Source organism: Microchirus variegatus (assembly GCF_963457635.1).
Source record: "Microchirus variegatus genome assembly, chromosome: 9".
Lineage (NCBI taxonomy): Eukaryota > Metazoa > Chordata > Actinopteri > Pleuronectiformes > Soleidae > Microchirus > Microchirus variegatus.
Genome location: NC_139810.1, coordinates 19,443,642 through 19,470,978, shown reverse-complemented (window position 1 = coordinate 19,470,978; position 27,337 = coordinate 19,443,642). Strand labels below are relative to the sequence as shown.

Sequence of the window (27,337 nt, the reverse complement as noted above, 5' to 3'; positions counted from 1 at the left end):
TTTAACTTCTGAAAAGACACATACTTTAAAGGGGACATATTATACCCTATTTCTCCAAGTTAGCCTAGTTTCCTGGTGTCCCAATGAACATGTCTGTGACATGCCATGACATGTGAAATACCATAAGAATGAAGCACTATAGCACCCTGCCAAAACAGCCCTGTTCAGAACACTCGGTTTATTAGTATCTCTTTAGGTCCACCTAGGCTCTAGCAGGCACATTGCTGTCATATATAACATGTATTCACTGGACAGATAAATCCTCTGAGGCTGGACGTTTGTGTCGAACTCTGTGCTGCACTGTGGAGCCAAGAATAGAACTTTTCGCAGACTTCCGTTTTTTGGATACTGTCGCCCTCGCCAGCACTCTTGCCTGTTTTACGGACAAAGCGGAGCTCCCACGAGACAACAATTCCAGGAATTTAGCGCATTGTGACGTCCCAATGAGTGCGGAAGTCAACATCGCGTGTTTGATCTCCTGTACTTAGACTGATGAGGACTGCAAAAACATGAGTGAGTCATCTTTTTTCACACTTTGCCAACTGATAGGACCTCCAGAGTCCCAAATAAAAGGATTTAAATGATTAAAAAGTTGATTTTGCATAATATGTCCCCTTTAAAGAATCAGTACACAGACCTTTACCTCTGAATTATTATTCTTACAATTATTTTAAAAGTTACATACCACATAATTAACAACACCCATCAACATCATGATGTCCTGAACAATGAGCACTCTATGGTCATTACTGCACAATTACATGAGAACTAATGCAGACGGTTAAGACTTTTTACTACTGTGCGTACTTCAAAACTTTTTCTTAATGTGCGTTTCTCTTTGGTGCAGAAATAACATCTAAGTAATAAGATAAATGTTTACACTCACTACCTTGTGATAACACTGTCCTATAGACAACAGACAAAGCTATGTGGTTTTATTTGGGAGGGAACTGAGAATTGAACAAGCACGCTCTTGTTTTGAGTGATGTTTGACTTCTTTCATACATCCTGGTGTACAGGTGCAGGATGGAAAGCATAATTGCAGATGAACGGTGCATCATGGATAAATATACATGCGACAAACTAGAATTACCAGCTCATGGTTGTTTATGTCGGCCAATTAGTAAAGTTGCTGTTTATTTTCATGTTTGTACAGACTTCAAATATATGCAGTGAAAACTTTGAAGCAGCAACACAACTATGACAAAGGGTGCCACCTATTAAATTATCAACCACCATTGCAGTGGCTGGGTGTATTTTCTAATGTGTAAATACTGTAAATGGTAAAGATTTCCTTTAAATGGTTTAAAAGCCTTGTAAGTAATATGTCTCAGGTGGGTGCCTGGGTGTGATGGAGGTCAGCCTTTTTGCTGCTTAATGAAGTGCTTTGAGGAAAAAAGGAGAAAAAAAAAAAAACATACATATATCCACGCACACACACACATACACAACAAATGGAAAAAAAGAACATCAACTCCAGCAGCACCCAAGGACGGCAGCGCATCTGGATAAATGAAGATAAATGCCTGTGGACCATTAGCAACAAGATAAGATCTTTAACAAGCCTTGTTTAAGAGAGTCTGAAGGCAAATTAATTCACAGTTACTCCGTCGGCAGGCAGTGTGTTTTCGTGTAACACATGTATATTTATGATGGAATTAGTTTCAAAGGGAAGTCCCCAGAGGAGGGTTTTTGAGTGGAAACATTGGTACAATGCAATTGATTTCACTCTATTTATGCACTTTCCCACTGGCAGAGTGTCTCACACAAGCAAAGAGGCGGTTTCTAATCTTCTGTGTGGGATCCACTAATAAAAAGAGCGATCAGTGAGTTGAGACAGTAGGGCAAACACGGTTAACAGTCAGATTTGTGATGATAATAGAGCAGAAATAGACCTAGCTGTTTAACATCAGGGATGACTAACCCTCGGGAAAGTCAGTCTTTAACACCTGCAGTAGAATACAGGAGCATTTTTTTTCTTGCAAGAGTCATGATAATGGCTGAAAAACAGCAACTGCCTTAGGCTGGAAATGTGCAGCATCAGCGCATGGCATGCTGTGTGTGGACACAGTGTCACAGACTCAGTTAATTCACTCTCATAAAGAATTCCCCAGTTTCGGGACTGTAAACACACTCCACAAGTAAGCGGTTCCCAAACTACGAGAAATGTTTACTTAGCAGCTGAGGAAACAGAAGTCCCCATGTGTTTTTGGTTAAAGGCACATTTCCGCGTTGAGAGGTATAATTGCTAAGCGTGGTGTACTTTGAGCAGCGTGGTGAAGCAAACCCCGAAAGCCACAAACGGTGAATGATAAGTAGCTCGCCAGCACCAACATGTGTTTCTCATCAAACATCCCGGACCTGAAAACGATTTCCCAATTTCCTTCAAGGCCTGAGACAACAAGCGGCCTTGTGCCGACTCTCAGGGAAATTTAAGATCAACGGTTTTGAATCCAATCTATGATTTGAAGATGATAAATGAAAAGAAATAACATCCTTGGTCAGTCTGTCTGACACAACACCTCAACTAGGCCTGTTTCAAACCAGTGTGGGTTCAAATCATATCATCGTTACCATGCAGTCACACATGCTGCTTTGTGGTACCACTGTTTTTTTTGTTGTTTTTTTTTTTTTACACCAGAGATTCTGTGTGGCTAAGAAGTTGAGGCAGCACAAAATTAGATACGAGTTGTCAGTGTTTGATGAACCTTGTCCAGGGAAGAGATTCATATTTTTCTTCCTTGTTTGTGTTGAAACAGATGTGTCTGCATATGTTTTCCTGAGATATCCAGATGCTACAGTGAAACAACCGTGTGCTTAACAGCTGCGGACATAAAACATTGTCTAAGATTGTCTCTTCCAAGGCACTTTTTAAGAGCCCAGAGATCATTAAGTGATTTATGAGCAGTGTTATAAAAGCAAGAAACATTTCATCCTTGCACATAAGTTTTAAGAACAATCACTCAGTGCGATTCACCTAAACACTTATGATTTTGAGAAGATTATGAACACTGTCTATAAAAATCAAGACGAAGATGAATGACCATACGGTTAAAGATTATGGTCCCATGATGAGATGCATCACACTATTTTGCAGCTTGTGTTCTGATGATATACAGTATAATAAGGCTGTCCGTCTTAGGTAGTTACGACTCTTTGTAGCGAAAGACTTTTTAGTGCAGAGGCCTCGAGAAAGCTCTGCTCATCAATCTGGAGGTTTGAACCTGAATTTTTTCGTTTACGTAGCTCTTCTGCAATTTAAGAGTTACTGCCTGTCTAGCTCCCCACAAATCATTAATCACAACATAACAGACTTTTAAAAAAGGAAGTCTGCAAACTTTAATATCTGAAGTACAAGGAAGCTTATTAAATTTGTTTTATCTCCTGTTGGTTTACAGTGAGGTAATATAACACAAATTTCACCAGTTTTAACAGATTTATGAAGTTAGACTTTACTGTTGTTTTCGACCAGACTTAACATGTTGGTGAATGAATTTTGCAGTGTGAGGAAAAGTTAGAAATAAGAATAAAACTCTGAAACTCAAACTTTCAACTGAAGCCACCAAGATTCGATAAAACTGGTTATGTGTGTGGGTGAATAGTGAATGATGCTGATACAGTATGCTGATGACATGGGGTAGTTACCTCTACTGTATTCAGTTCCTGTGAGAGCTCTTGCATTCTTTGCTGCTGCTGGATCAGGAGCTCCTGGATGGATCCCAGGGTCTGCTGCAGCTGGCTTACTGTGGAAACAAGCAGAACAACAGATGGTAAAATTTCGCAAATTCATAAAAAATTTTGAAAAAAAAAGAAAGGAAACAAGGTTGTGTGAAGTGTTTGTTTTAGTGGCGCAAAAATTAGTCTTCTTTCCAGAGACGACAGAGCTGATGAGGTCCGACTTATTCCAATGATCAAAGCTGTGCTCTAAGAATTGTAATCAAAGCTAATACCCCGTAACTTTAGTCGCAGCATTTTGGTCAGAGGCACTGGTGGAGGGTGGTGGTGGGGGGGTACATAGGATGGAGATATTAATCTCTAGTGTCTGAACTTAAATCAAATAACAGTCTCTAACCTTCCATTATCCACCCAGACACTGCCTTCTAATGCATCTTAAATCCTCAAACGATCAACAAAGGAAAAAACAAGGCTCTTATTTGGGAGGAGGCTGCCAGACAAAATGTCCCCCCTAATCCTAATAAATATTGTTCTTTTTCCATTGACTTTGAAGATTGAATTAGTTCAAGTGTTGGTGTTGGATGTGGGTGTATGATTTCAAATAACACCAGGCACAGTTTGTTGCCCCCTGCTTCCAGTCACGCGTGTATTACCAAACAATGCATTAAGTTTCCCCGAGCTGATTATATTACAGAAAACCAATAAACATTCATATAAATCATGGGCGTGTAAAGTGTTAAATCAAGCCTAATAGGATTAACATCAACAGATATTGTGGCGGTCCACTAGTGAGGTTGTCAGGCCAATGGTTAAAAGCCTGAGCTGCTGCTGGCTGGACAGGATGTAAAGAACCTTTCTCTCACATTAAGTTACCCGGGCCGGGACAAAAGACAGAGACAAGCTTGCAGTCCGTGCTTCTTTTGAAAAACCAACACAACCAAAATATTTGATCTTTAAAAGACACTAATATCTTGTAGTGACACCTGTGTTTAAATGGGTGGAGTTGTATCAATATGGGTGGGGTGCTGAAACGTTTGATCTTTTCATTTCCTTTCACAGAATCGGACAGAATACGAGTTTGAGCAGGATCGTTGGTTAGGGCCAAAAAAAAGAAAAAGACACTGTGCAAACAATTTGAGTTTGCTACCGGGTTTTTGACGCAGTGACAAACCTTTTTGGAGAAGGTAATAAAACTAAAATACCGCAGCCATCCCTGCTTAAAAAGGTGTTATTGTGACAGGGTGTGCACGCAAAGCCAAGAGCTGCCCTATTAGTCTCCAATTCCACTTCACCACAGAACATCTTATCCAGATGTGTGGGTCTGTCTGCCAGCCAGTAACGCTGTACCTCCTGAATTACCATTGGTACTGCTTTTTCAGCCCCTTCAGTCAAGCAATTCATAGACCAGCCCTTTTCATGGCTCTCCACAAAGTCAACTCCATTGTCTCTCAGACTCTTGACAAAAATGCATGACTTCTTATTGGTAGTTGTCATAAATAAGCAGCCAAAAATAATGAAGTCAATGACTTTGGCCAGGCATGAATCAGAAAGAGGCTGCAGATGCAGAGTGTATACTGTATGTGTGTGTGAGAGAGCGATAGATAGATGGAGAGAGAGCGTGAGAGAAAGAATTTGAGACAAGATGATGTGTGTGGGGCTTGCAGCTGCTGTGAGGAGGGTGCACATTGTATATTCAGTAAATTATTCAGTAAATACCTCAATATAATGTACACTACATATGTCCAGGGCTGTCTCTGTCTTTAATGGCCAGCTGGTCACCAATATGGCTCCCACCGACAGAGTGCCCAAACAGCCGCACAATTCCATTACAGGCTGGGCACGCTGAAGGAGTTCCAAGATCCATTCATTAATTGTCTGTGTGAAGTTGTAGGCAAATCATAATGGGAGTCAAAGCCCTTACTCTCGAGCAGTGGCTGGTGAGAGAGACTAATGTAGTCCTCATTCAAAAGAATACATCACCTCATTGCACCCGGCACTAGAGAAATACATGAACTTTAACAAAAGGGGGTTCAAGCAATTGGCAGCAGCAAGGCAGTCGGCCGCTATTACTCAGTGCAGCGAGGAGAGAGGGAGTGAGAGGGAGAGAAAGACAAAGGGAAAGCAGGGGGAGAAAACTCTCAATGTAATTGCAACCCCTCTCCCCAACTGTTAACTACAACAGTCATTAACTACAATAGCAGCTTGGCTACTGCAGTCATAGCAAATTAGTTCCCCACACTGGATAAAGAAAAGACCCATGTTTTTTGTTTTTTTTTTCCAGTGGAGGCTCACCTTCTCGCAGCAAAAAAACACAGGAGCACTCTGTGAAACTCTGTGTTTACTGACAAACAAAACATGGTTTGTGGGTTGGCAAATCTCCAGATAGTGATAAGTGGAGTAAGAATGGGCAGCAAAATAATCCGAGGAAATGTGTTTGCATAGTTGGGAGAAAAGGAACATAAAAGGGCATATATTTGTTAATCAGATTCAGGGTGGCACACCTCGCACGCAATCTCACACAAATACTAACCCTCCGCCTACCTTTGCCGGCCAGAAAACAATAGCATGGGTGTGACTGGATAAAATGGTAATAGCAACTGTTTCACCTACAGTGTACTGGTTCGTGACAGGTAATGTAATTTATATCAATATGAAGGTGATGGAAAATCAAACAAACACTACCTGTATTAACGCCACGGGAAGGCATACACAAATCAAATAGGGTTATTTGTATTTCAACTGCTCATCCTCCACATAAAGTACATATTATATAGTACATATAGTTTTTCTAGTATGATCAGATGAATTATTATTAACTTCTAAAGTTAGGTTTTTAATTTGTTTCATGTCTCATACAGACAGGTAGACGGAGCTCATGCACACATTAGCAAGACTTCAACATCGCATTTTCAAGGCAAATTATTTAGTTAAAAAATACATTTTGATTAAATATGTAATATATCAAACACACACCAAACTGAAACCTAACCCAACAGGGGACTTAAAAACATGCATGCTTTTGGAGCTCTGCTTTTGTATAATTTCTTAAAACATTCTCTTAAAAAGAGCACACTTTCATTAACTTGCTAAACAAATAAAACACATTATTGTTGTCATTATCATAGAATCTTATTGAAAATTCACCATTTAAAGTTGTTGTTTTTTAAACCTTCATTATCTTTGTTACTTAACTCATTAGGGCTTTAAAAACTGTAGTGTTAAAAAACAAAGTCCAGGCTCAACAGAGGCTGCTAACAAGACCAAACTTTCTCAGAGTGTCTCCCTCATTTACGCCTCCTGGGATTTTTAATTATACTGACAAAGAGCTAGGAAAGCATCTCCCAACCACTCTCACTCTCTCTCTCCATGTCTGACAGACAGGTTGAGATTCCTCACCTGTCCAACATGGGAGCCGCACCTGTCAACGTACACTTAATCACACTAGGGCCAGTGGTGAGCCCGGACAACACACAGTGCCATGCTGCACACATAGCAAACACTCTCTCTCTCTCTCACACACACACGCTCATACACAAAATTAAATTGAACTTTCTCACCACCTATTGGGAAGAAGGTGGATGACAATGATGGTGGTGGAGGTTTAGATGGGGGTGAAGTTGGTGCAAGGGGAGACGGATGGAAGGGGGGAGTGAGGGGGGGGAGAACGAGAGGAGGGAAGAAAAGTTGTCATTTCCCAACTCCTCATTAATATTCCGAGGTTAAGAGCTTTTCAGCGAAACGTAATTAATTGAGCCTGAGCCTGACAGTAAACAAGCAATTTCAAATTAAAGCGAAATGACAGCGGCGTCATTTGTTAAAAACGTGCAGGGCCCCCCGATTTTGGCGACAGATAAATGAGGGAAAATGTTAAGGAGGGAGAAAGTGATGAAGATATTAATCTTCACCTGTCTGTGTCAGCGTGCCACTCATTGCCGCAATGTTGCTCTCCATCCTCTGCAGATGCTTCTTGTCGTCTCGCCTGCTCATAATGAGGGGAAGGATGTATTTCTGCAATTAAAAGCATGGCACAAAATTACACCTCTGTTCACTGGGAAGGGGCAAAAAGACAAGAAAAAGACATGCCCACCTACACTTGGCTGTGATAGGTTAAATGGCATTGTTTTGTTAAACCAATGCCTAATTGTCTAATCTGCATGATGTGGCACATGTTTAAGCGGTGTCCAAGCAGCTGATATAATTATACACAACTACAGCATGTTGAAACCATGGGTTGATCTAATGAAAATCAACATTTTTGACAACTGAGTACATGTTATTCATCAAGCATCAACTGATTTTTTATTCTCCATTTAATAGTTTTGTAAAAGTAATAAAAAACAATTATACAAATCCGTAATAAAAGCAACTGCTGTCAAAAACAAACCAAAAAGCAATACCAATGAATTAAAAGAGACACAGAAAGAAGGGAAGGGAAAATACAGTCTTCGACACCCAAAACTGCCACAGAATAAACAAAACTTTATGAAATAATATATAAAGAAATATATATTCTGAATGTATTCAAAAACCTAACCATTGTCCATGGTTTTAAGACTGAATAAGGGTCACCTATTCACAGCCGGTTGCAGCTTGCTGCTGCCTGAGCTGGGTTTTCTCCCCAGCGCAGGTGGCAAGCTTGACACACCAGCACAAGTAATAAACACTTTTTAGAGAAAAAGATTAAATGAGTGTCAACACGTGGTAATTAATAAGTGGGTTGCTGGGAGTGTGATGTTTACAAGGTGTGCTATAACGTAAATAAAGTATGGACAGAAGCCTGGACATATGGTGCGACTGGCGCTACGCTCCAGTGACATGACAGCAACCTGTGCCGTCCCACCAGGGAATCCCACCTCCCAGGAGACCAGAGGCTGGCAAACCTTGCTGCATGTAGGCTGGTGCAGGGCGTGTTTTCATCGGTGAAAGACCACAGTGGTAGAGGAACCGACTGTGCATGTGCAGCCTTATAAAAGGCTCTGTATTAAAGAATGAAATTATAGGGCATAACAGGATCTAAATAGAAGCCAATATGTGACAGGGTCAGGTAGGCATATGCATGTACATGATACGTGCTCCCCGTCTCTCCCTTACAGACACAGAGGAGAATGGCCTGTCATCTAGGCCAAGAGCTACTGCTGGAGCTCCTGTCCTCCTCTAAAATGAGAGTAATGGCTTCCACATGCCACTCAGACTACTACTAACAACCACTATGGGATTAATGTCACCGGGGACAAGGGGCCTCATGAGCTCATGTTCAAGGGCTGCTAAGCCAGATAAAAACCAAGGTGATTATTTTTAGACGGTGGGACAGCAAAAAAAACGGTTGTGTGCTGTGTTAGCAACTATATTTTTTGGAGGAAAAAAATGTGTATCCAAGGGGAGGAGGGAAGGGGAAGTAAAAAAAAAAGGGGGTTCAAATGAGATCATGCTTTGACGTAAAGCAGGGTAGCTTTAACAACAAGACCAGAGTGATGTTACATACTGCAGAAGCGCCTTCTATTCGAGCACCACAATTCGTCATAAACTGATGTACTAGCTAAGCCCACCAATTTAAATGCAATATCAGGGAGAGGCAGTACTGACAGATCTTGGGATGGCATACATAATGTGTATAACAAATTTTAGAGAAACAGTAACTGTGAAGACAAAGTCAATTGATGGTCTTAAGTGCAGGAGACTCAGGGTGTTACTTGCCTTGTAAAGCTGATGAAAGCCAAAGGCCATGCCCACCATAATGATGGTGAGGGCACCATAGTCTCTCCATCTGTAGCCTGCTGAACCTGGAGGATAAAAACATGTGTTGATGTGCTGAGAAAAAGAATGGTTTGCTTTCATTTTAATGTGGGTAAAAAGCTTGCTCATAATGTTTCCAATTTCAAGTACAAATGGCATAACCCATTTTTTCCAGATTTTTTAATGCATGCTGAATTATTAGTTTTTATAGGTAAACAGTAAATTCACTGGGGTATGTTCACTGAATATGTTCTAAATTAGTTAAAGCATCCAAAACTACTGGTAACAATTATTATCTGCCCTTAATACAAACGATGCAATCCTAAATATCCCTTTGTGATATTATAATTATTTCATACAGAATATACTAACAGAACATTAAGAGGGCATCCTCTCTAGCAGAAAAGACCAACACTGTGCACATATAGAACTCTTAAAATAACTGCCATGAACAAAAAGGTTTGTTTGTGTGCTTAGAGGTTGATGATTGTCTTGCTAAGTGACGGATAATGTGAAAGTGTGTCATTGTGCAAGCTGTCATCTGGGTAGGCTAACTGTCTGTCAAAGTGGAAATTCCCCCACATAAGAGAGGCATTCAACTGAAAATGTCACTAAACAACAAACAGGTTTGGAGGAAATATATGAGATTTTCTTTTATTCACTCTGGTGGAATCCAGATAAATAGATTATGATTGGAGGCTAAGCCACTGAAGTACACCACTGATATTCTATAAACAGGTCTGATTTCACCTAATGGGTTATGTGGTGCATGTTTACTGGACTGAAGTAAACCAGACTGATCTTACGCCTGACCACTTGTGGAATTTATCATGCAAATAAAATGAGCGCCACTGTCATATTGGACTGTATGGTATATTTTCAAGGTGAGTGCTTTTTTTTTTTTTTACGCTCCTTCATCAACTTACTCAAGGGCATGTTTCCTTGCTGCCTCAGCACCATTCAGGGCTAAATCTGTAACCCCTCCTATTGAAAATTTTGAATTATTCTCCAACATCCACATGGTAACCACATACATTTGGGTCTTCATCAACATTATAGCTGCAATATACTGTCACCTATCTCAGAATACTGTGCTTCTGAAAGGCTTTGGAGTCCTTGGGGTAGGTGGTTGACCCTGAGCAAGCATCACTGCATCACTGGGGTCTTCACATGCTCTTTCCCCCCTTTAGGACCCTCCACTCTTCCTGTCTCTCCTTTCCCTCTGCTACTTCTACTCTGCCATCTTCCTTTTTTTATTTGGTCACTTAAGCTGTGGAACTGTGGTCTCCATCCCCCGTTTTTCCAATCTCCTCTCAAATTTATTGGGTTCAGTGGAGGCCTTCCTGTCCTTCTACAGCATGGAAATAGAGATCAGAGTATCCATTACTTCGACAGAGATGGATGCGGGTCCCCATGCACCGTCCCCATAACAAGGACATCAAAGGGAGGTAGCCCCCTCTTTTCAGGATGACCCCCCATACAAGACTCCCCGCTCTCACCTCATTATGCAGCTCCCTTATAGCCGTTTTGATATAAAACCCCCCACTATGGACGGAGAGCAGCTAGTCTCCCTAACTACATGGCCATCCCATCAACATCACTTTCATTACAAAACATGAGATGCCGGGGGAGTCAAGGACAGTGTGGTAATAAATGAGGGTGGAATACATCTGGAATCATTGTCATATGGGTTAAGCATTACGCGGACTTCATTCTGCATTGGTAAATCAGTGGACAGCACTCATAACCTTCTGAGGTAATAAAGATACAGGTTGTGGTGTGGGGTCTTGCCACGGACGAGCCCCTTGAAAAAGAATGGCATAGGAGACTTCAAGTGCATTGTTGTGCGTTGTAAGTTTTCCGTGTCGGATTTCAAGGCAAATGTTGCGCTGCATACAAGCTTATGATCCTTGTTATGATGCTGAAATTTGGTGAGCTACGGTTAATGCAGTTTAGTGGGTTTAACTTCATAAAAAAAACAGTGAAGATCTCCAAAAGCAAACCTGCACTGAACTACAATGTGAATTTTAAATTAGACTCAAATAAATACATTTTATTGGAGATTGGACATGAATATCCCAGTACCAGGAACGAAAGGGAATGAAAAATAAACAGGGCAAACTCACTCTGAGGTACAGGAGCCAGCTGGGTTGCATGGAGTGGATGTGGGACCGCTACAGGGTCCAGAGGCAGGACTTCTTCTGTGCTGCCAGAGCGCTGGATGGCCAACTCTACCTCTTCATCCGTAAGTCCTAAAATCAAGACACTCAACTTTAAAGACAGCGAAGGAGGGGTATGCGCAGTAACTGTGTGTTAATGGGAACACCAAATGGCTCCTGGCCTATCATAATATATTCTTAAATTCTTCCCTAGCGCTTCACAAATCTTTTAAGTACAATTTAAAGAAAGTAAGTCAAATCTTCATTGAATTTTACAAACGCTATCCTAAAAACAATATTTTCATTTAATGATTCGCAATGGGTATCTCCATTGAGAGTTTCTGCTTCAGAGACATCCATCAAAGAAAGATAGTGTGGAAAGGTTCACACAATGAAATCTGAAACTCTGCTAGCCTATTAACTGCCACCAAAGGCAAAGAAAATAAGAGTCTGTCCACTTCTCCAGTTATATTTCCCAAGTGGAGATTTCATAAACCCCAGACAGCGAAAATGCATTATTTTAATTTCTTCATTGTAATGTAAATGTATTACATAATTTTGCAAATGCCAATATAATTTAATCTTCAGATCTTTTTAATGATTTTAGTGATGATTAAATTGCAAAGGGCTCCCTGATGGAGAATCAGGGGGGAGGAGAAAAGAATCTAATATGAACATCTCCTTTTGTGGCAAGAAAGTATTTTATTTCAGGCACCAAATGCTGCCATTGCTCTGGGTATAATCCTTTAATGATGATCTTGGTCTAAACAAAAGGAAAATATTACTTTGGAAGAACTACAGTAACTAACTAGTGCTGGCTGAAAACAAACAAAAAGAAGTATATAAAAATTAAAAATGTACTATTAAATGTAATAGTAAATCAAAAGCAGTAGGTACATGTTGTGGTTCTTGGTCTAAAATAAGAATGGCTAAGCTTTTAATAACATATGAGCACATATAATATAATTATAATTTCATAGAACACTGCTCATTGTAGCCTAACATTTTACAATTCATTTCTATAAGCCATTTCCCTTGCTTATTGACAGAAAACCCCTTTGTATGAGAGCCTTTTACTTGAACCATTCCCTGTGGATTTAGAGAATTTACACAAGCTCAGAATAAGCTTCCTTTGTGTTTTCAGAGGCATCAAGAGAAATTGGAAAATGTTCATTTCAGTGTTCCAAGAGATGGCCCTTATGTTTTTATTAAAAGTAACTGCACAAAGCCATATCTCCAATAATGGCCTGTAGAGTGACCTTCATAGCCAAAGTGTACACTAACTCCATTGTGGACTGCTAATACTGGGTAAACATTTAAAGCACAGACTTCGATTTCTAAACATAAATTAGTCTTTTCCTCGTATTTGAACATACGCTGGAGCATTTTATGAGTGATATTCTGACTAACAGGTTGAACCGCCCACTTTAACCTCTTCCTGTATGAACAACCCTAAAAGCATAAAGACATTTTTGATACTGTACCACACAGCTTTATGCCAAGGGAATGTCCCTCCCGTCACTTATTTAAATGCTCCAAAGATTTCAAAATGGCCATGAAAATTGTTGAATAATTGAAGGCAAATATTGGCCAGCCTGTAGTCTACAGCTGGTCCTGAGTGCCAGGAAGTGGTGTCACCATGTGCTGAGTTTGTGCAGTCAGACTGCACTGTCAAATAAGCAATAATGTGTCCCTGGACTCCTGATTCATCTGACCACAGCAGACTACATGGTGGCAGACTATTGAGTGAGACTTGCACAGATCTCAGTTTCACCCGAATGAGAAGAAATAAAAACAAGGTTTTTCATTTCACCTTGAAATGCAATTTAAAAAAAAGAAAGAAAAAAAAAAGCTTCATGTATGAACATGACTGTGAATGACTGTTCACATTCGATATTGCGTACTGCAGCAACTGAAAGGGTTTTTTCATGTTCATTAAAATAAAATACACAGACATTCTTAAAGCTGTTTTCTTATCAAATTACAGCTCGCCAAGTTGTATTGTTGGCTGTGATGTTTTATTTTCGATGGAAAGAGAACACCAAATGAAAGGGCCCTTAGATCCCAAAGAAAAAAGGACAAAATGTGAAAGTGAGTTTTACATATAAAAGGGAAAAGACCAAAAAGGGATTGCGAAATTTATTACGGGTTCCAAAACCTGTGGAATGACCCCTGGACCTCCATTTCAGATCGAACTGTGGGGAGATGAATTTTTTAAGACATAAATTACACCTAATGACGACACCATAAAAAAGAACAATAATGGAAAGCTATTCTGTATTTCATTATACTGTATTATTTGGTGCACCTGATACACACAGTGCCTGTTTATGAGTCACCGTATTAGCAGATGCTCAGCCAAAGCATTTGCTTTGACCTTGCCATTCTCATTGGGGCATGAAATTACGGTGCTGGCACCTCGATATTACAGCTATAAATACTGTAAACTGCATATCTGGGCTACGTTTTCTATTGTCTTTCAACATAAACCTGATCGGTATTTATTTAAAGGAAAACCCATTGCTCGTCAGGTTATTTACAGCTCTATTTTCAGCGGCTCATATTCTCTGGGTGTTTTTTAAGGGCAAAGAAGCAGCAAGGCTCTTGCATTAAATCCATTTCTCCAATTCTGGCACTTCTGGACTTTATGGTTCAAGATCTAGGCCGGACAGCCAATTATAAAAATTGCTTACTAAAATATTTTGGGTGGTAAAAGGTGAATGCCTTTTCCGCTATCCGCCAAGGGCTGAATTATGAAGTTGCCCTTGAGTGAAAATTACTTACATTTTGAATATTATATTTAGAAAAAAATAAAATACATGGCATGGGTCATAAATAGATGGAGGTCAATGGGTTATTAAGAAGACGAGTGCAACTTCAACCTGTTTCCCATGCCGTGTTGGCGAGGGAGATTCTACATGTCATTTAGTTCAGTACAACTGCTTGAAAATGGCATGCCCTAAATAATGACCACTCTCATAGAGTATTCATTTATGTATTAAAAAAGCGGACTCTGCTCTCATTTCCCTGCTTTATCGCCTTGTAGTGATGACAAAGTAGGCAAGGACTGGGCTAGGTGGCGCCGTGGAGTAATTTATAACCACATCAATCCCTTTACCTTCTACGCAGGCCTTGGTCATTGTCATTTTTGTCCGAGAGGTGAGTCACATAACCCCACTTACAAACAGGATCCTATTAATATCTGAAATGATGAACCTTACCCTTACCTTCATACCAGGTATGGTAATAGACCAACAGTCTACCTGTGTTCCCCATGACCCTGGATCAGCGGCCCCTCTGAGGGTGAAATCTATTAGCATTATTTATTCAAGTCAATAACAACTGGGATGATATAAAAAAGAAATAAGTCAAGCCATCATTTATGTCTCACTGACAGAGACTGTACTGTGCCTGTTTCACATGCTGAATTTACCTGTAATACACAATGTATGTAGCACTTAACTTTAGCTGTATTTTACTTTCCCAAACTGCACTCTGTTTGGTAATCTGAAAGTGGATGTGAGTGTGTCAGTTTATGGCCCATGGTCAAAGTGACATGATGAAAGCTGGAAAATGTTCCTGACTTTGCCTTGAGAACGAAGAATTTTTTTGATAATTGTGTGTAACTGCTTACTGTCTGGGTTAAATTGTGGTGCCAAAATAGGTCCCGGCACTCCTTAGTTGTTACATCTGTTGATTGTAGAGGACATAGATGGCACAATTCACTAGATGAGACTGTAGCACATTATATTTCACTCAAACGCAATAAAATTTACTTGAACTTGGCAAGGAAAAAGTGAAGCAAAATTGCTTCAAAATGGCTGCGAGACAGTTTATATGCAATCCATTTTCCCACTCCTTACAAGAAGGAAGAGAAAACATCTGATCTTAATCTTGATTTATATCTCATCTAAGTGACAAAGTTTCAATATTTCAGCCACTTTATTCAACACGGACGGCAAGAGGGGCAGCTAGAAATACTGGACTACATAATTGCCAATTCATATTCTGAAATTGACAGCTGAAGCAAAACAGAAAATTATATTTTTCAATGAATATTGAAATAACCACACTATTAAGGTCTCTTTGGGAAAAAAATGTAACCAGAGAGGCATTCTTCACCGCAGATTAGGGCACAAATGTGCAGAGAAATAATATGCACGAGTGAGATTATTGTGTAAAGATTCAGCAACATGTAATCAAAGTGGGCCCTATTTTCCCCTTCATCAGCTGTCCAGCATAAGTACTGGCAGCAAGAGGAATCCAATTTAAATTCCACTCTACCAGGAGATGGTATTGTTTCATTTTATGTGTGCTTTGACATTTCTGGCTGTTAATATAGAGTAAAATCCAGAAGTATTTACATAAATATGACATTAAACTGTATTAGAAATTAAGACTGGCATATTTGTTGTCGTGACTGAGGGAGGAGGAGGCTGATTGAGTTTCTAGGTCAAAAGGCCGTGAGGACAATTCAAGTTGATTACAGAAAATGTGAGCATTGAGCCGCTGTTATGTCTGTGCAGAACTTAAGCATATTAACTCTAATACTATGGCTAATGTGAGGCAGAAAATAAGTAAACAATCACCAAATATAATGACAATATTCTACTGAACACTGAGACTCGTGTAGACACAGATTACACATACTTCTCAAATGTTTTTTTTTTTATGTTACACTTTAACTATAAGTGAGAAATACAACTCATTTGTGTTGCAAAACCGTATAGTGAAAAGACACATAGAGGACATGTGAAGCATATCACATTCAGCATATTATTATAGCATATTATATTAAATATATGAATTATCTTCGTAAAGTTTACGTTTTTAATTGGGTTCACCAGTAAAGGACATATTTGGATGAATTAAATGTTTGTTGGGGTGAAGGTTTTGGCTCACAGAATAAATGGGTACATGGGTTGTTTCAAATAGAGGATTTAAAGACTACAATTGTTAACCTTGTGAGATAGGGGAGTGTACTGAGACACTGTGAGACACCTGACAGAGGTTGCATTCTGTGAGTTTTCTCCATTTCTCGTAAAGGTTTTGGAAACATGTATAAAAGAATGCATAATTTCCACCAAAAATAATAGATTACTGCTTTTCCTGCTGTTACTCTACTGCGGGTGCCAGCACTTCTTTGTAATTTTTATAAATATATGCAAGACAGACTTGAAGAAAAGTTGAATCTAGTGAATCATGAATTGTCTTGAAGTCACGTAGACAGAAAAAGAAAGTGATTAAAATTGGGGCATCAATAACACTGGGACAACGCACAGAACTTCATCTATCTTTCAATTTATATCATTTCCATATTAAATATCACCTATACATTGGATTTACGTCGTTTATGGTCACTTTAGAAACACACAATTTGACACAATTTCATGTAGACTAAATAAATACTTTTAAGCTTGAAATTAGTGAGTTGAAGTGAAAATGAAGGAAAACAAACTGATTTAATTAGATATGAGGTTATTGACGAGCACTTTGCTGAAACGACACAGGGAAGTGAAGAATGAAATTTCCAAGTTCACTTATGTACATCTATACCATACAAGTCAAGAGTTCTCTGCAGAGTGATAGTCAAACATACTTTATGCTTAGTGTTACATTACTCTATTTTCTATCATCTTTACCCTCTCTCTTCCTGAGATCGATGTCCTTATGCAAATCGAGGGTTCTTGTTTAGATCTTTAGTGGAACTGACTTTCCAAAATAAATCTACATCAAAGCGCCATACATATTTCATGGACTTAAAGTGCAGTAAGAGCATACCATTTTGGATAGTGGAGCTCTGTAGAGTTTACAGCAAAGCACAAAGTACGAAGAAAATGAGGTGTAGCATGACATCATTTCGTATTGATGAGGCCTTATTGCATTTTGAGATAACCAACAGTAGATAGCGAACATGCCTTCGTTGTCAATAATGAGACACAAAGACAAAGAAATTTCAAAAGATACCAAGAGTCATTAGAGCTAGATGAGATGTGTGTAGCAGCAGCCGGCAACCATGGATTTGGTTTCATGTTACCTTTCCCAGTCTTGGAGCTTTTAGGCTCACTTTTCACTGTTTGGCTACACTAATGGTGGAGGCAGTGTCCCCCAGCACAGCAGAGGTACAGTCCCCTAAATACCAAACTGTTTTTATGGAGAACTGAAATAAAAATATTATCCACAGACAGTTCACTTGAAGAGAAGCCACCTACTCTCCGAGCACATCGCCACTGCTTAGCCATAGGCTGACTCTAAGAAATACATGGCTTCAAACTGCACATTTCCACTGCCGCATTATATTGAACCAACTTAAATGAGTTCAGAGTAATAAAGCTATTTGCAAGTTTTATTGCACAAACAATAGTCTGCCATGTGTCAGAAATAATTTCCATGAATTGCAAAGAAAGTGAAGAGCCAGCAAACATTTCCACCGTCCCTGCTTAGAAAACCTCCCCGTGTCATCCCTCAAATTTACGATAACAGTTAAATTAAGTAAAAGGGTTAAAATGCTGGAAGGCAATATTGATAATTCCATTGAAAATGCAGAGAGAGTTTGTCAATATTAATTTTCCTGAACCCAAAGGAGCATCCCAACTGGTGTGTCATTTATTCAGAGCGCCTGAATCATGCACTCTGAAGCCAAAGTCACAAATCGACCCCAGTTAGAGCCTCGAGGGCAAAGAGCTATGACCACAACCTTTGACCTTTACTGACTAATCTTATCCAAAAAAAACCTACCACATTTTGTGAACACAAAAATAAGTATACCTCTTTTTATTTCAGGTTTTTGGGTTTTCAGAACAGAATTTAACAAATATCAAGTCAAAGATCAAATGTCTCTTACCTTTTTTCTTCAGAAAAGTTTTTCTGGTAGCCAAAGGACTCTGACGAACTTTTGTGTTCTGTAGGAATTTTACAGCAGTGGAAATCTGGGGAGAGACAAATGTGATTTAATTTCTCAGTGAGACAATGGGAGAGGAAGAAGACAAGGTGCACAGGAAAGTGATGCTCTTAAGAGTACAAATAATGGTCTAGACCTTTTTTAAAGAAAAGGTTCGTTATAAAAAAAAAGGCATAAATGGATTCCATTTGATAGTTGCTTCTAACCCTCCACACCCAGCAGTGAGGAGAAAGACCACCTGACCACTTTCCAGCTAAATGTGGGGAATGACCAAATCAGCAGTTATAAAATTAGCCCATCATGAGTGCTGGACAAATGGAGTATGGAGCTTAATTTGCTATTACCCTCTTAAAGACAAACTTCCATTCTTAAGTGCGCAGTGGAGGAAAATCTATACTTAATGCAGAGGTGATCATTTGTATCTAATAACTTGAGAATCCTAGGCTGAAAACTTCTGTAATTCTTCCAGTTAAAAACCCGCCATGATCAAATCACCCGGCCTGAATGTTGTAATGACTTGAAACGTTAATGCACTAGAACGTTAAATAGCATCAGAACATCAGTAGTTTTAAGTGCAGTGCGTTCATCGATTCTATTATGTTTTCCTTCGAGATGCACCTTAATTTTCCACCACAGTATGCATTTCCAAGAACTGGAGGGAGAAAAAAGAATCTTCCTCAAATGGCATTAAAACATAAATTTGAAGTGGGTGCCGTGAAGCGGCGCCTCCTAAAATAGATAAATATGTAAGAACACAGAGAAAGGGGAAACACACTGGAGGGGAGGTTTAGATGACTTATTATCGCACCTGTGGTCCCCGTGATTCAATTGTAAAAGTCATCCCTCTAATAGGTTGAAAGGTTTTGATTACTCTTCTTTTCTCTTAGTGTTGAAAGATACAAAATGATTGAGCGCCTTGCCAGTGGTAATTCGTTTTGGGTAATGCATTGCATACACTATGAACCCGTTTCAATCCAAAAGAATTGCAGTTTAAACTTGTCCACGGGGTAAGGTGTGGCAGGAAAGCTGCTGTGTAAAGAGTAAGATTTCTGTGACAAACACACACTACAGTGGAGAATCATGGCACAGGATTATTAAACTTATGAAAATGTATTTGACATGTCATTGCTAGGCAAAGAATATGCTGAAAAGCAACTTAAGAGCACCTTTATTCAAATTAGATGCGCACAGGAGAGTACCACGCATCATGCTCAGCCTTCCTGTGCACTATGCTGTGTATAGTAATGAAACTTCAATGGGGAGTTTTACCAAAATGTACCACATTCATCCCAAGAGATGCTGCCACAATTCATCTACCATTTCCCTGTGACACCACCGTGACCTTGATGTACATAAGGGTTACACAAAGGGTATGGAATTTCCTGGATCTCTATATGCTGAGGGCTTATTAAAGTCAGTCACCCAGAACCTTCATTGTGACAAGCAGATTAAACCATTTGCATGGTGAACCACCAACCGATGTTCTGGGCTGAAAGATGCAGTCAAAACACAGAGAAAATGTCCTTTTGATAACAAGGCAAAAAAAATAAAATAACAAAGCTCTTGGCAAAGGTCTGGCTGTTAGTGTTAAGTGAGCCGACAAGACAACTTGTGGTAAAGGCAGAAACCAGAGATAATGAACACAATAAAATCTAATATTCTAATACTTATTCCTGTATAAAACACACAAACACACGCACACACCCACACAAGAGTGATGTAGGCCCCGTGAGAGGCAAATGACCTAATAGTGGAAGAATATGCTGAATGAGCAAACCATGTTTACATTCCCTTAAAATTTCAGTAGCACAATATTGACAAGAAAATGGTGTCAGTTTTAACAGGCATAAGTATGACATCTTAGTAAGGACCACAGCTAGCTCAGCGGCAAACTAATGAGGTAAACGTCCATTTGGTTAAAACTGTAGTGGTAGATCTTCAGGGAGGGGAAAAGTGCACTTCTTAGCAGATGACATAGATGCTTCGCACAAGTTCCACCCAGACATCTCAATCAATTATAACCACATTGCACAGATTTCAGTCTTGTCTTGTTATTGACTTATGGATCACCCCAGTTATAGTGTTGGGTAGCACACAACTGGGCTTTTAAGGGGTAAGATGGATAACAGTGCAAGGCACATTTGGGATGACAGCATAAAGAAGTAAAACAAAAATTACATAGGTAATTCCTTCATACTTCCTTCCTTCCACAAAATCAGTAACTTTAGTTTTTTTTGGGGGGGGTGGGTCTGAACAATAATTAAGCTAAATCAGGAAGCTACTTGTAAAGCGTTGACTGCTAATATACCAAAGTGCTCCATGTTAAGGGCAATGATCTTTGCTAACCAGATAACCAATGGAGTGTCAGGTAAAGCTGCAAAAGAAGTGAAAACTCAATCATAGGAAGAGATAACATTAACCAACACACTTAAAGACAGCACAGTTGATGAAAGGACAAGATTATGGCAGCGTTATTGAGTTTGAATTGGACAAGACTTTGTGCTGCACTTGTCTGAAAATTACAATTGCGATACCTTGAATTGCGAGAAATGAAGATTAAATCCAATTATGTTCGAACCGCATGGAAGGATGCCTGAGGAAATTCATGTAACCAGTTGTATATTTTTGCTTTAACTGGTAATATCACTTAACTATAACCCATAGGATGTTTTGCAGGTTTGCAGTTTGAGGTTTCAGGATATGAGCAGTTTGAGTAGAGAGAGACTGGGTTTCACAAACAGCAGTGTCTCAGCTATCTTACATGTTCTTCTTTTAAGTGATTTCAGGATTTTAAATAAACTTTCAAACTTTGTAGTACATTGTTTTATTGCTTTATAGTATATTGTTGTTCAAGGTGGCTGGGTGAAAGGCACCTCGAAATAAAATGTATTATAACGACAGCAGATGAGGGAAGACACCTAAAAGATGTGATTCAAGATTCTTGTTTTTTGTCTTAATAATTCACGACAAGTTAAACCATTAATTGCTCAAGTAATGAAAGTACAAATGCTGTTTGCAACTTTTCATTCTACTTGGCTTTCCTATAGTTGCTTATCTCTGAGATTATTTTTTAAAAATCAAACTGTCAATATTTAATCTAAAATAAAAAATATGTTTTTATTAAAGTTCTACATCTACTACTACATCCACCAGCTCAGAGTTAATCTGCATTTAACTGTCATACGTAGGTTCATCATAGACTATTTGAGGCATGATGTGACATGCCACTTTGTATTTGTCTTAATATAAATACTTTAATCCTTTCTAATAATACTTTCCCTTATTGTTATAGAAAATTAAATTGGCACACACTTAGCAACTTTTTAACCCTTGTCATATGTTCCGCAGAAAGGTAAATGAACACATTTTATCTGCACGAAGACAGAGGGCATGATGAACCTAGAAGGAGGGTGCTGGGGTTCAACTGAGGGGCTAAAAGGAAATCATTAGCAAGTAAAGGATTCTGTCTCAGTGTGAATCAATTCATTCCAAATTGCCTCGGCCTGTACATTTGTGGAGGAGTGCCCCTGATATAATAACACACTGATAGACATGAACAAAAATTGTGTTAGGGTAGTCTCAAATTCCTCCCCCTCCTAAACACACATTTAGAGGGCCAAAAGTGAGAGAAAGTGAGAGACGGCAAAAAATGAAGCTCTATATTAATTTGGTGCTTTCATGGATGATTATCAGGGGCAGCTGTCTTAAATGACTTAACCCAATACCTCTCTGATACCAGAGCCTTGCAAGAAAGGAATTAAGTTTTAATGCAATTACTGTATTTCCTTTATTCGCCTGACAGCTTGATGTGTCCAACATTGCTTTTTAATCTTTTTAAAAAAAAGCAGCTTTAAATGCCCTTCTAATTGTGACATCTTTCCCGCCTTAATGTGACCTTTAGCAGAGGAAGCAAGGCCTCATGGGGGCTGCTAGAGAAAATTATTGACCCTGAGAGACATCAGGAAGTGAGGTGTAGACTCAACCATTTAGCTAACCTCTACATCCACAGTAGTTCAGACATCGCAGGAAGGCCCTGCTGGAGTTTAATCATTCATACACAAAAAAAAGAGAGATGGAGAGAAATGTTTGTTTATTGCCTACATCATTTTGAGGCAGCGCTTTCTTGAGTAGCAGACAATTAAATGAGCAACTATAACTGAAAATACATTGCAACATCAGTAAAAATCTGATGAATGAATACGAGTAAATTATGGCTTTTCTATCTTCTCCTATAAACAAACATAATTAAAACCCACTACATGTGTTAAAACTGTACTATCAGTAAAAGTAAATAGAGCGTGTTATTTGTGTGTCTTATTCTCTTTACTGAACGTCCCTAACTTTTAAAATTTAAAAAAGGTCAAAGTCAACAATTCAACAGATGGAAAAGGGTCATGGAAAACATCATTGACATTTGCATTGCAAAGGTTTAAAAATAACATACACCACAGTATTAGTGTCAGCGCTAGAGCCACTGGCAAAGCTACAATCATGACATCAAAAGTGCATTATGCAATTTGTAAATGGGGGGCAGGGGTGGGGGGTGGACGGAAATCAAGCCTTTTTTTTTTTTTTCAAGACCACTGTATGTACAGACCAAAATTTCCATTGAGCAGCATTTCCTTTTCAGAGCTCTTCACATACACAGAAAAGTTGAGCAGGTTCAGCCCAAGAAAGGGGCTAAAGAACATTTGATCCAATGAGGACACGGTCATACTGAAACAACAGAGTACAGATAAAAACAGATAATAACGCCTGAGGAGACTCGTGCTGAGGTTACGAAGGGAGAGGAAGTTGACCTGCTCCTTCCTCTGTTCTCGTCTGTAATTACAGAGACATTTTTTTTTGCTATGGTGTGAAATTATATGTCAAAACTGTAGCCGCATATTTTAAGATTCAAGATACTGTTAAGTGTTTAAACTTCACCAATAAGATAAGACATATTCGAACAAAGTGAGAAACATGTAAGCCAAATCAAAAATCGCTTGAGAAATCGGTTACAAAGCAGAGTCTGACATTTCTTAATGTGCAACTGTCAGTCATGGTGCCTGGGGTTGCCCTTGCTAAACCAGCGAGACAGATGACTGTTTAGATAAGGACCTCTCCAGTGGAGCCTGCGCAGCCCCGAGAGTCCTGATGACTAAAGAGCAACGACTCTGTCAGTGACACCCCACTTTCACTTACTTTGGACAAAAATTCTTATATAGGCCGCAAATTCCTTTTAATTCAGGTAAAAGGCCCAAACCATGAGGCTGGAGCTGCTCTGAGAGATGAGGGTCATCAGAGATTAACCCATGGCACTTTAGCAGTGGGGGTGCGAGAGGGGAGTCGCAGCGGAGCACAACAAACTACTTAGCCACCACAAAACATTCCAGCCCCTTCTCAGCTGCAATCCAGTAATGGATACTTCCTCAGCTCCTCAATTGGTCAAAATGTTTTCATACAATAATTTAATTCAGAAACACATTTACAAAGCAGGAGTAATCAATTTTAATTAGTTGACTTTTTTTTCATTCGCATAAATTTAATGTACTGCCATCGATCTCCTTTGTTCTTTAATGCAGTGCCTCTTTCCTGTAATTTGAAGCTTTTCTTTTTCCTTTTTTTTTTTTTCAAAGAGTCAATGATGACATTCTGTGACAAGCAGCTCCATGTGCTTTTCAGTCATGGACGAGACTTAACAAAACACACTAGTGGAGCTCAAGATTTAAAATCAGTTGAATGTACCAACAAATACAGTGTGCATCAAGAACTCAGGAGAAATATTTAATACAACCAAAAATATAATTTGTTCAAATGATCAATTCTTTTATCAATTCATTTATGAATTCAACTTCATCTGTTTTACAAAGTTGTAAGATAACTGTCCCATTTTAGAAATGTAATTCTAGATGAGCTAAAATGTGCTCTAATTATGAATAAAACGCATGAGTAATAGAAAATGAACATCAATCAGTAGTTTCTTACTTAAATTTAAAAAAACATTTATGCTTTTGTTATTTAAAGAAATATATACCTTTAAAGAATACAAACTTTTAAGACCCCACTTTTTCCTCTATTTGTTTATTTAACCTTGTTTTTTGTTCGATTAATGGATGTGCACCTTAAGCGACAGCTTATCAAACATTTGCTGTATCATATATACAATGACAATAAATAAATTACGTTTTTAGGAATAAAAAAACGATTTGCATAAATATGTTGTCATATCCTTTGTGACCTAAACTGGAAAAGCAACCCGATAGCGTCACATAAACAAGCACGAAGGATTTTCCTGAGACAGCCACTGCACTGTGTGTTGTCCTTCATATCATCGAGGTCCGCTGGCATTTCACATTCAATTAGCTGATTGAGGCAAAATGTGAGCGGCACCAGTAGCAAACAATATGAACCTTGTGTCCAAGCGACACACCACAGAAGTTGTGTTGTGGTGTCAGGAGAAGATCTGCTGCCGTCACAAGCAACTTACTGTGACAAGCCTATCGTCTCACTGAGGCAGCACCCACTCACAGAAACAAACACATACACACACAGAGAAGCAACATGAAGTGAACCTTTATGATAAGCAAATAAAGCAGGAAGCTGGGGTGAAGCTGCAGCAAGTTGGCATCGGTTTAATGTGCGAGTACAGCCAGCCTGCCAAATTGACTAATAAAACAGAATAGAGAGGCCAGTGACAATGGAGGGAGAGCAGTGTCCTTTTATTGATCAAATGATTCCTTCTTGGACACACTGTGTCACAGAATGAGAGTATGCTCACGAAGACAACCAGACAGATTGTGACATTCCAGTGACATTATAATCACACGTCAACTCTTCTCCAATTGATAGGCTGAATGCACTAATCGTGCGTCTTGGATCAGCAATTTCATGATCTTCAAAGGGGGACAGGAATTGGTGGCATGACCCTCCACACAGGGTGAGACCCCTCTTTGCTCAGCGAGTGGGCAAAAGGATGGTATGATGGCAGATGAACCCAGGCAGGAGCTGAGCCAAAGAAGATTAACATCGCCATCTACTGGTCAGGCATGGTATGGTTAAGTCAAAGGGGAGGAAAGAAGCCTCGCAGTTTTACCCTTGTGGCCTATTTTGCAATGAGACCAGTCACAAACATTTAGACACACTTGCTAAGACAATGGGCCACATATCTACAGCGACAGATAAGACAGACTGAAATTATCATCAAATGAGAAAGGCCTTTCATCTGGTTTTGAAAAAAAAAAGAGCAAATGCAGTCTGCTCCTGATCACACTAAGTGACAGAGAAACATGCTGACCAACTCTTCTTTTCTGGAGACCTCCTACTGCCAGGAAGAATCTAAGTTTGAAACTAGGATGAGTGTAGAAAGAATGCATTGCTTACATCAGAGTCGAAGACATAGCAGCTCTGAGTCTTCTCATTTTAGGATATGAGCATTACACATCACACAGAATAACCATTCTTCATTTCAACATTTCTGCACTGCGGTGAGGTCACACACTGGAGATTTAACTTGCTATAGAATGCCATGAATGGCAAAATCAAGTGCGACATTTCATCACGATGCAACTCAATACACGTGTTTGCCAGATGTAGTACAAAAATAAGATTAAAGCTGTATAAACCAGTACGTATAGTACATACTCCTATAGAACACTTTCTTCAATCCAATATATTTATTACGTAGATTTGACCTCTCCATTTATGGTTTCAAATAATGTGTTTACCCTTTCAAAGTTATGTCCCTCGAGATGTTCTAATCAGTTTTTAAGGACTCAGACAAGAAAGAACCAGAAAGGAATGTTGCATGTCACTGCGGCACAACACCCACAGTTTTTGTCACTACATGACAATCTGAGGCAATGGTCATAGCTCAGGCATACACACTCAATTCGACTGTACATCAGCTTATGTGGCGACAGTGGAAAATACATGTTTTGCCAGGCTCCTCCAAAAGAACGAAGATAGAAGACAACAACAGTGAACCACTGTGTGACACAGGGTGGTGCGTTACAGCAAATGGGCTGAGTTGGCGAGCAGCTCAGCAGCAGACATGCACCTGTTCTGACATTTTCTGTCGACCTTGACACGGAAAACACATGACAATGCCACTCTCTGCATTTCAAAAGCACGGGCTGCTTGACGAAGACCCTCCACAACCCTTTTCTTATCCCCAGGACACTTAAAAATCCCATTCAATACAGCGTGGAAGAGGGAAAAGCCATTAAGTAATCCTATAGATGTGACGTGAGAACGGACAGTCACAGCCACAGGGGAAAAAACAGACTAAAAAATAGAAACTTAGAAGGGAGAGACAAATAAACCCAGTCATATTTGGCGACAACCAAAGACTGTTTGTTCTTTCCAACAGATTCCAGGCCACCAATACCTCCCTTAAAATTCCAAAGCCCACAATAAATATAATGCAGATGGGCGGGACAAAAAGGCCTCCAACTGTCCTCTATTTATTACATTTCTGACAGCCCCCTCTCACCGTTCCTTTTGAAGTTCATGACAGAGCTACAATTCTTCCATCCATCTACTACTTTAATCAAAAAGAAAGCAAAGCACTGCTGCCAGGAGAGCCGCGCAGGAAAAACAAATGCAATCTTCCTGTTAATCACTGCATTAACAAGAAGTCGTCAGTCTTGACGCACATGCCAGGGAGGGGAACCAGTCCAGGTGTTGGATAATTGTCAGTTGTGTCAGTGGCTATACGGCTGTTTTTTTTTTTTTTTTTACTGTGCCAGCCCCTGTTTCACTGCTGATCTACACTTGTGCACCACCGTAATGATAGCTTTTAAAAGTCCTCTTTCTGCTGAAGATGGCACATAGACACAAAGAAGACTTGGCAAGGGATTCTCCAGACTGACTGTAGTGGACTTGGATG

General features: G+C 39.5%; 1 protein-coding gene across 1 annotated transcript in view; it reads right to left on the bottom strand.

The window, feature by feature from the left end:
- The window catches only part of pex14 (peroxisomal biogenesis factor 14), a 44,587-nt gene that overhangs the window by 6,660 nt on the left and 10,590 nt on the right, over positions 1 to 27,337 (bottom strand). The window contains exons 3-7 of the mRNA XM_083894506.1: positions 18,412 to 18,496; positions 11,535 to 11,660; positions 9,370 to 9,455; positions 7,581 to 7,683; positions 3,646 to 3,743 (exon numbers count right to left, since the gene is read on the bottom strand). Coding sequence (XP_083750632.1) covers positions 3,646 to 3,743; positions 7,581 to 7,683; positions 9,370 to 9,455; positions 11,535 to 11,660; positions 18,412 to 18,496 — 498 coding nt within the window. The remainder of the gene's footprint in view (positions 1 to 3,645; positions 3,744 to 7,580; positions 7,684 to 9,369; positions 9,456 to 11,534; positions 11,661 to 18,411; positions 18,497 to 27,337) is intronic.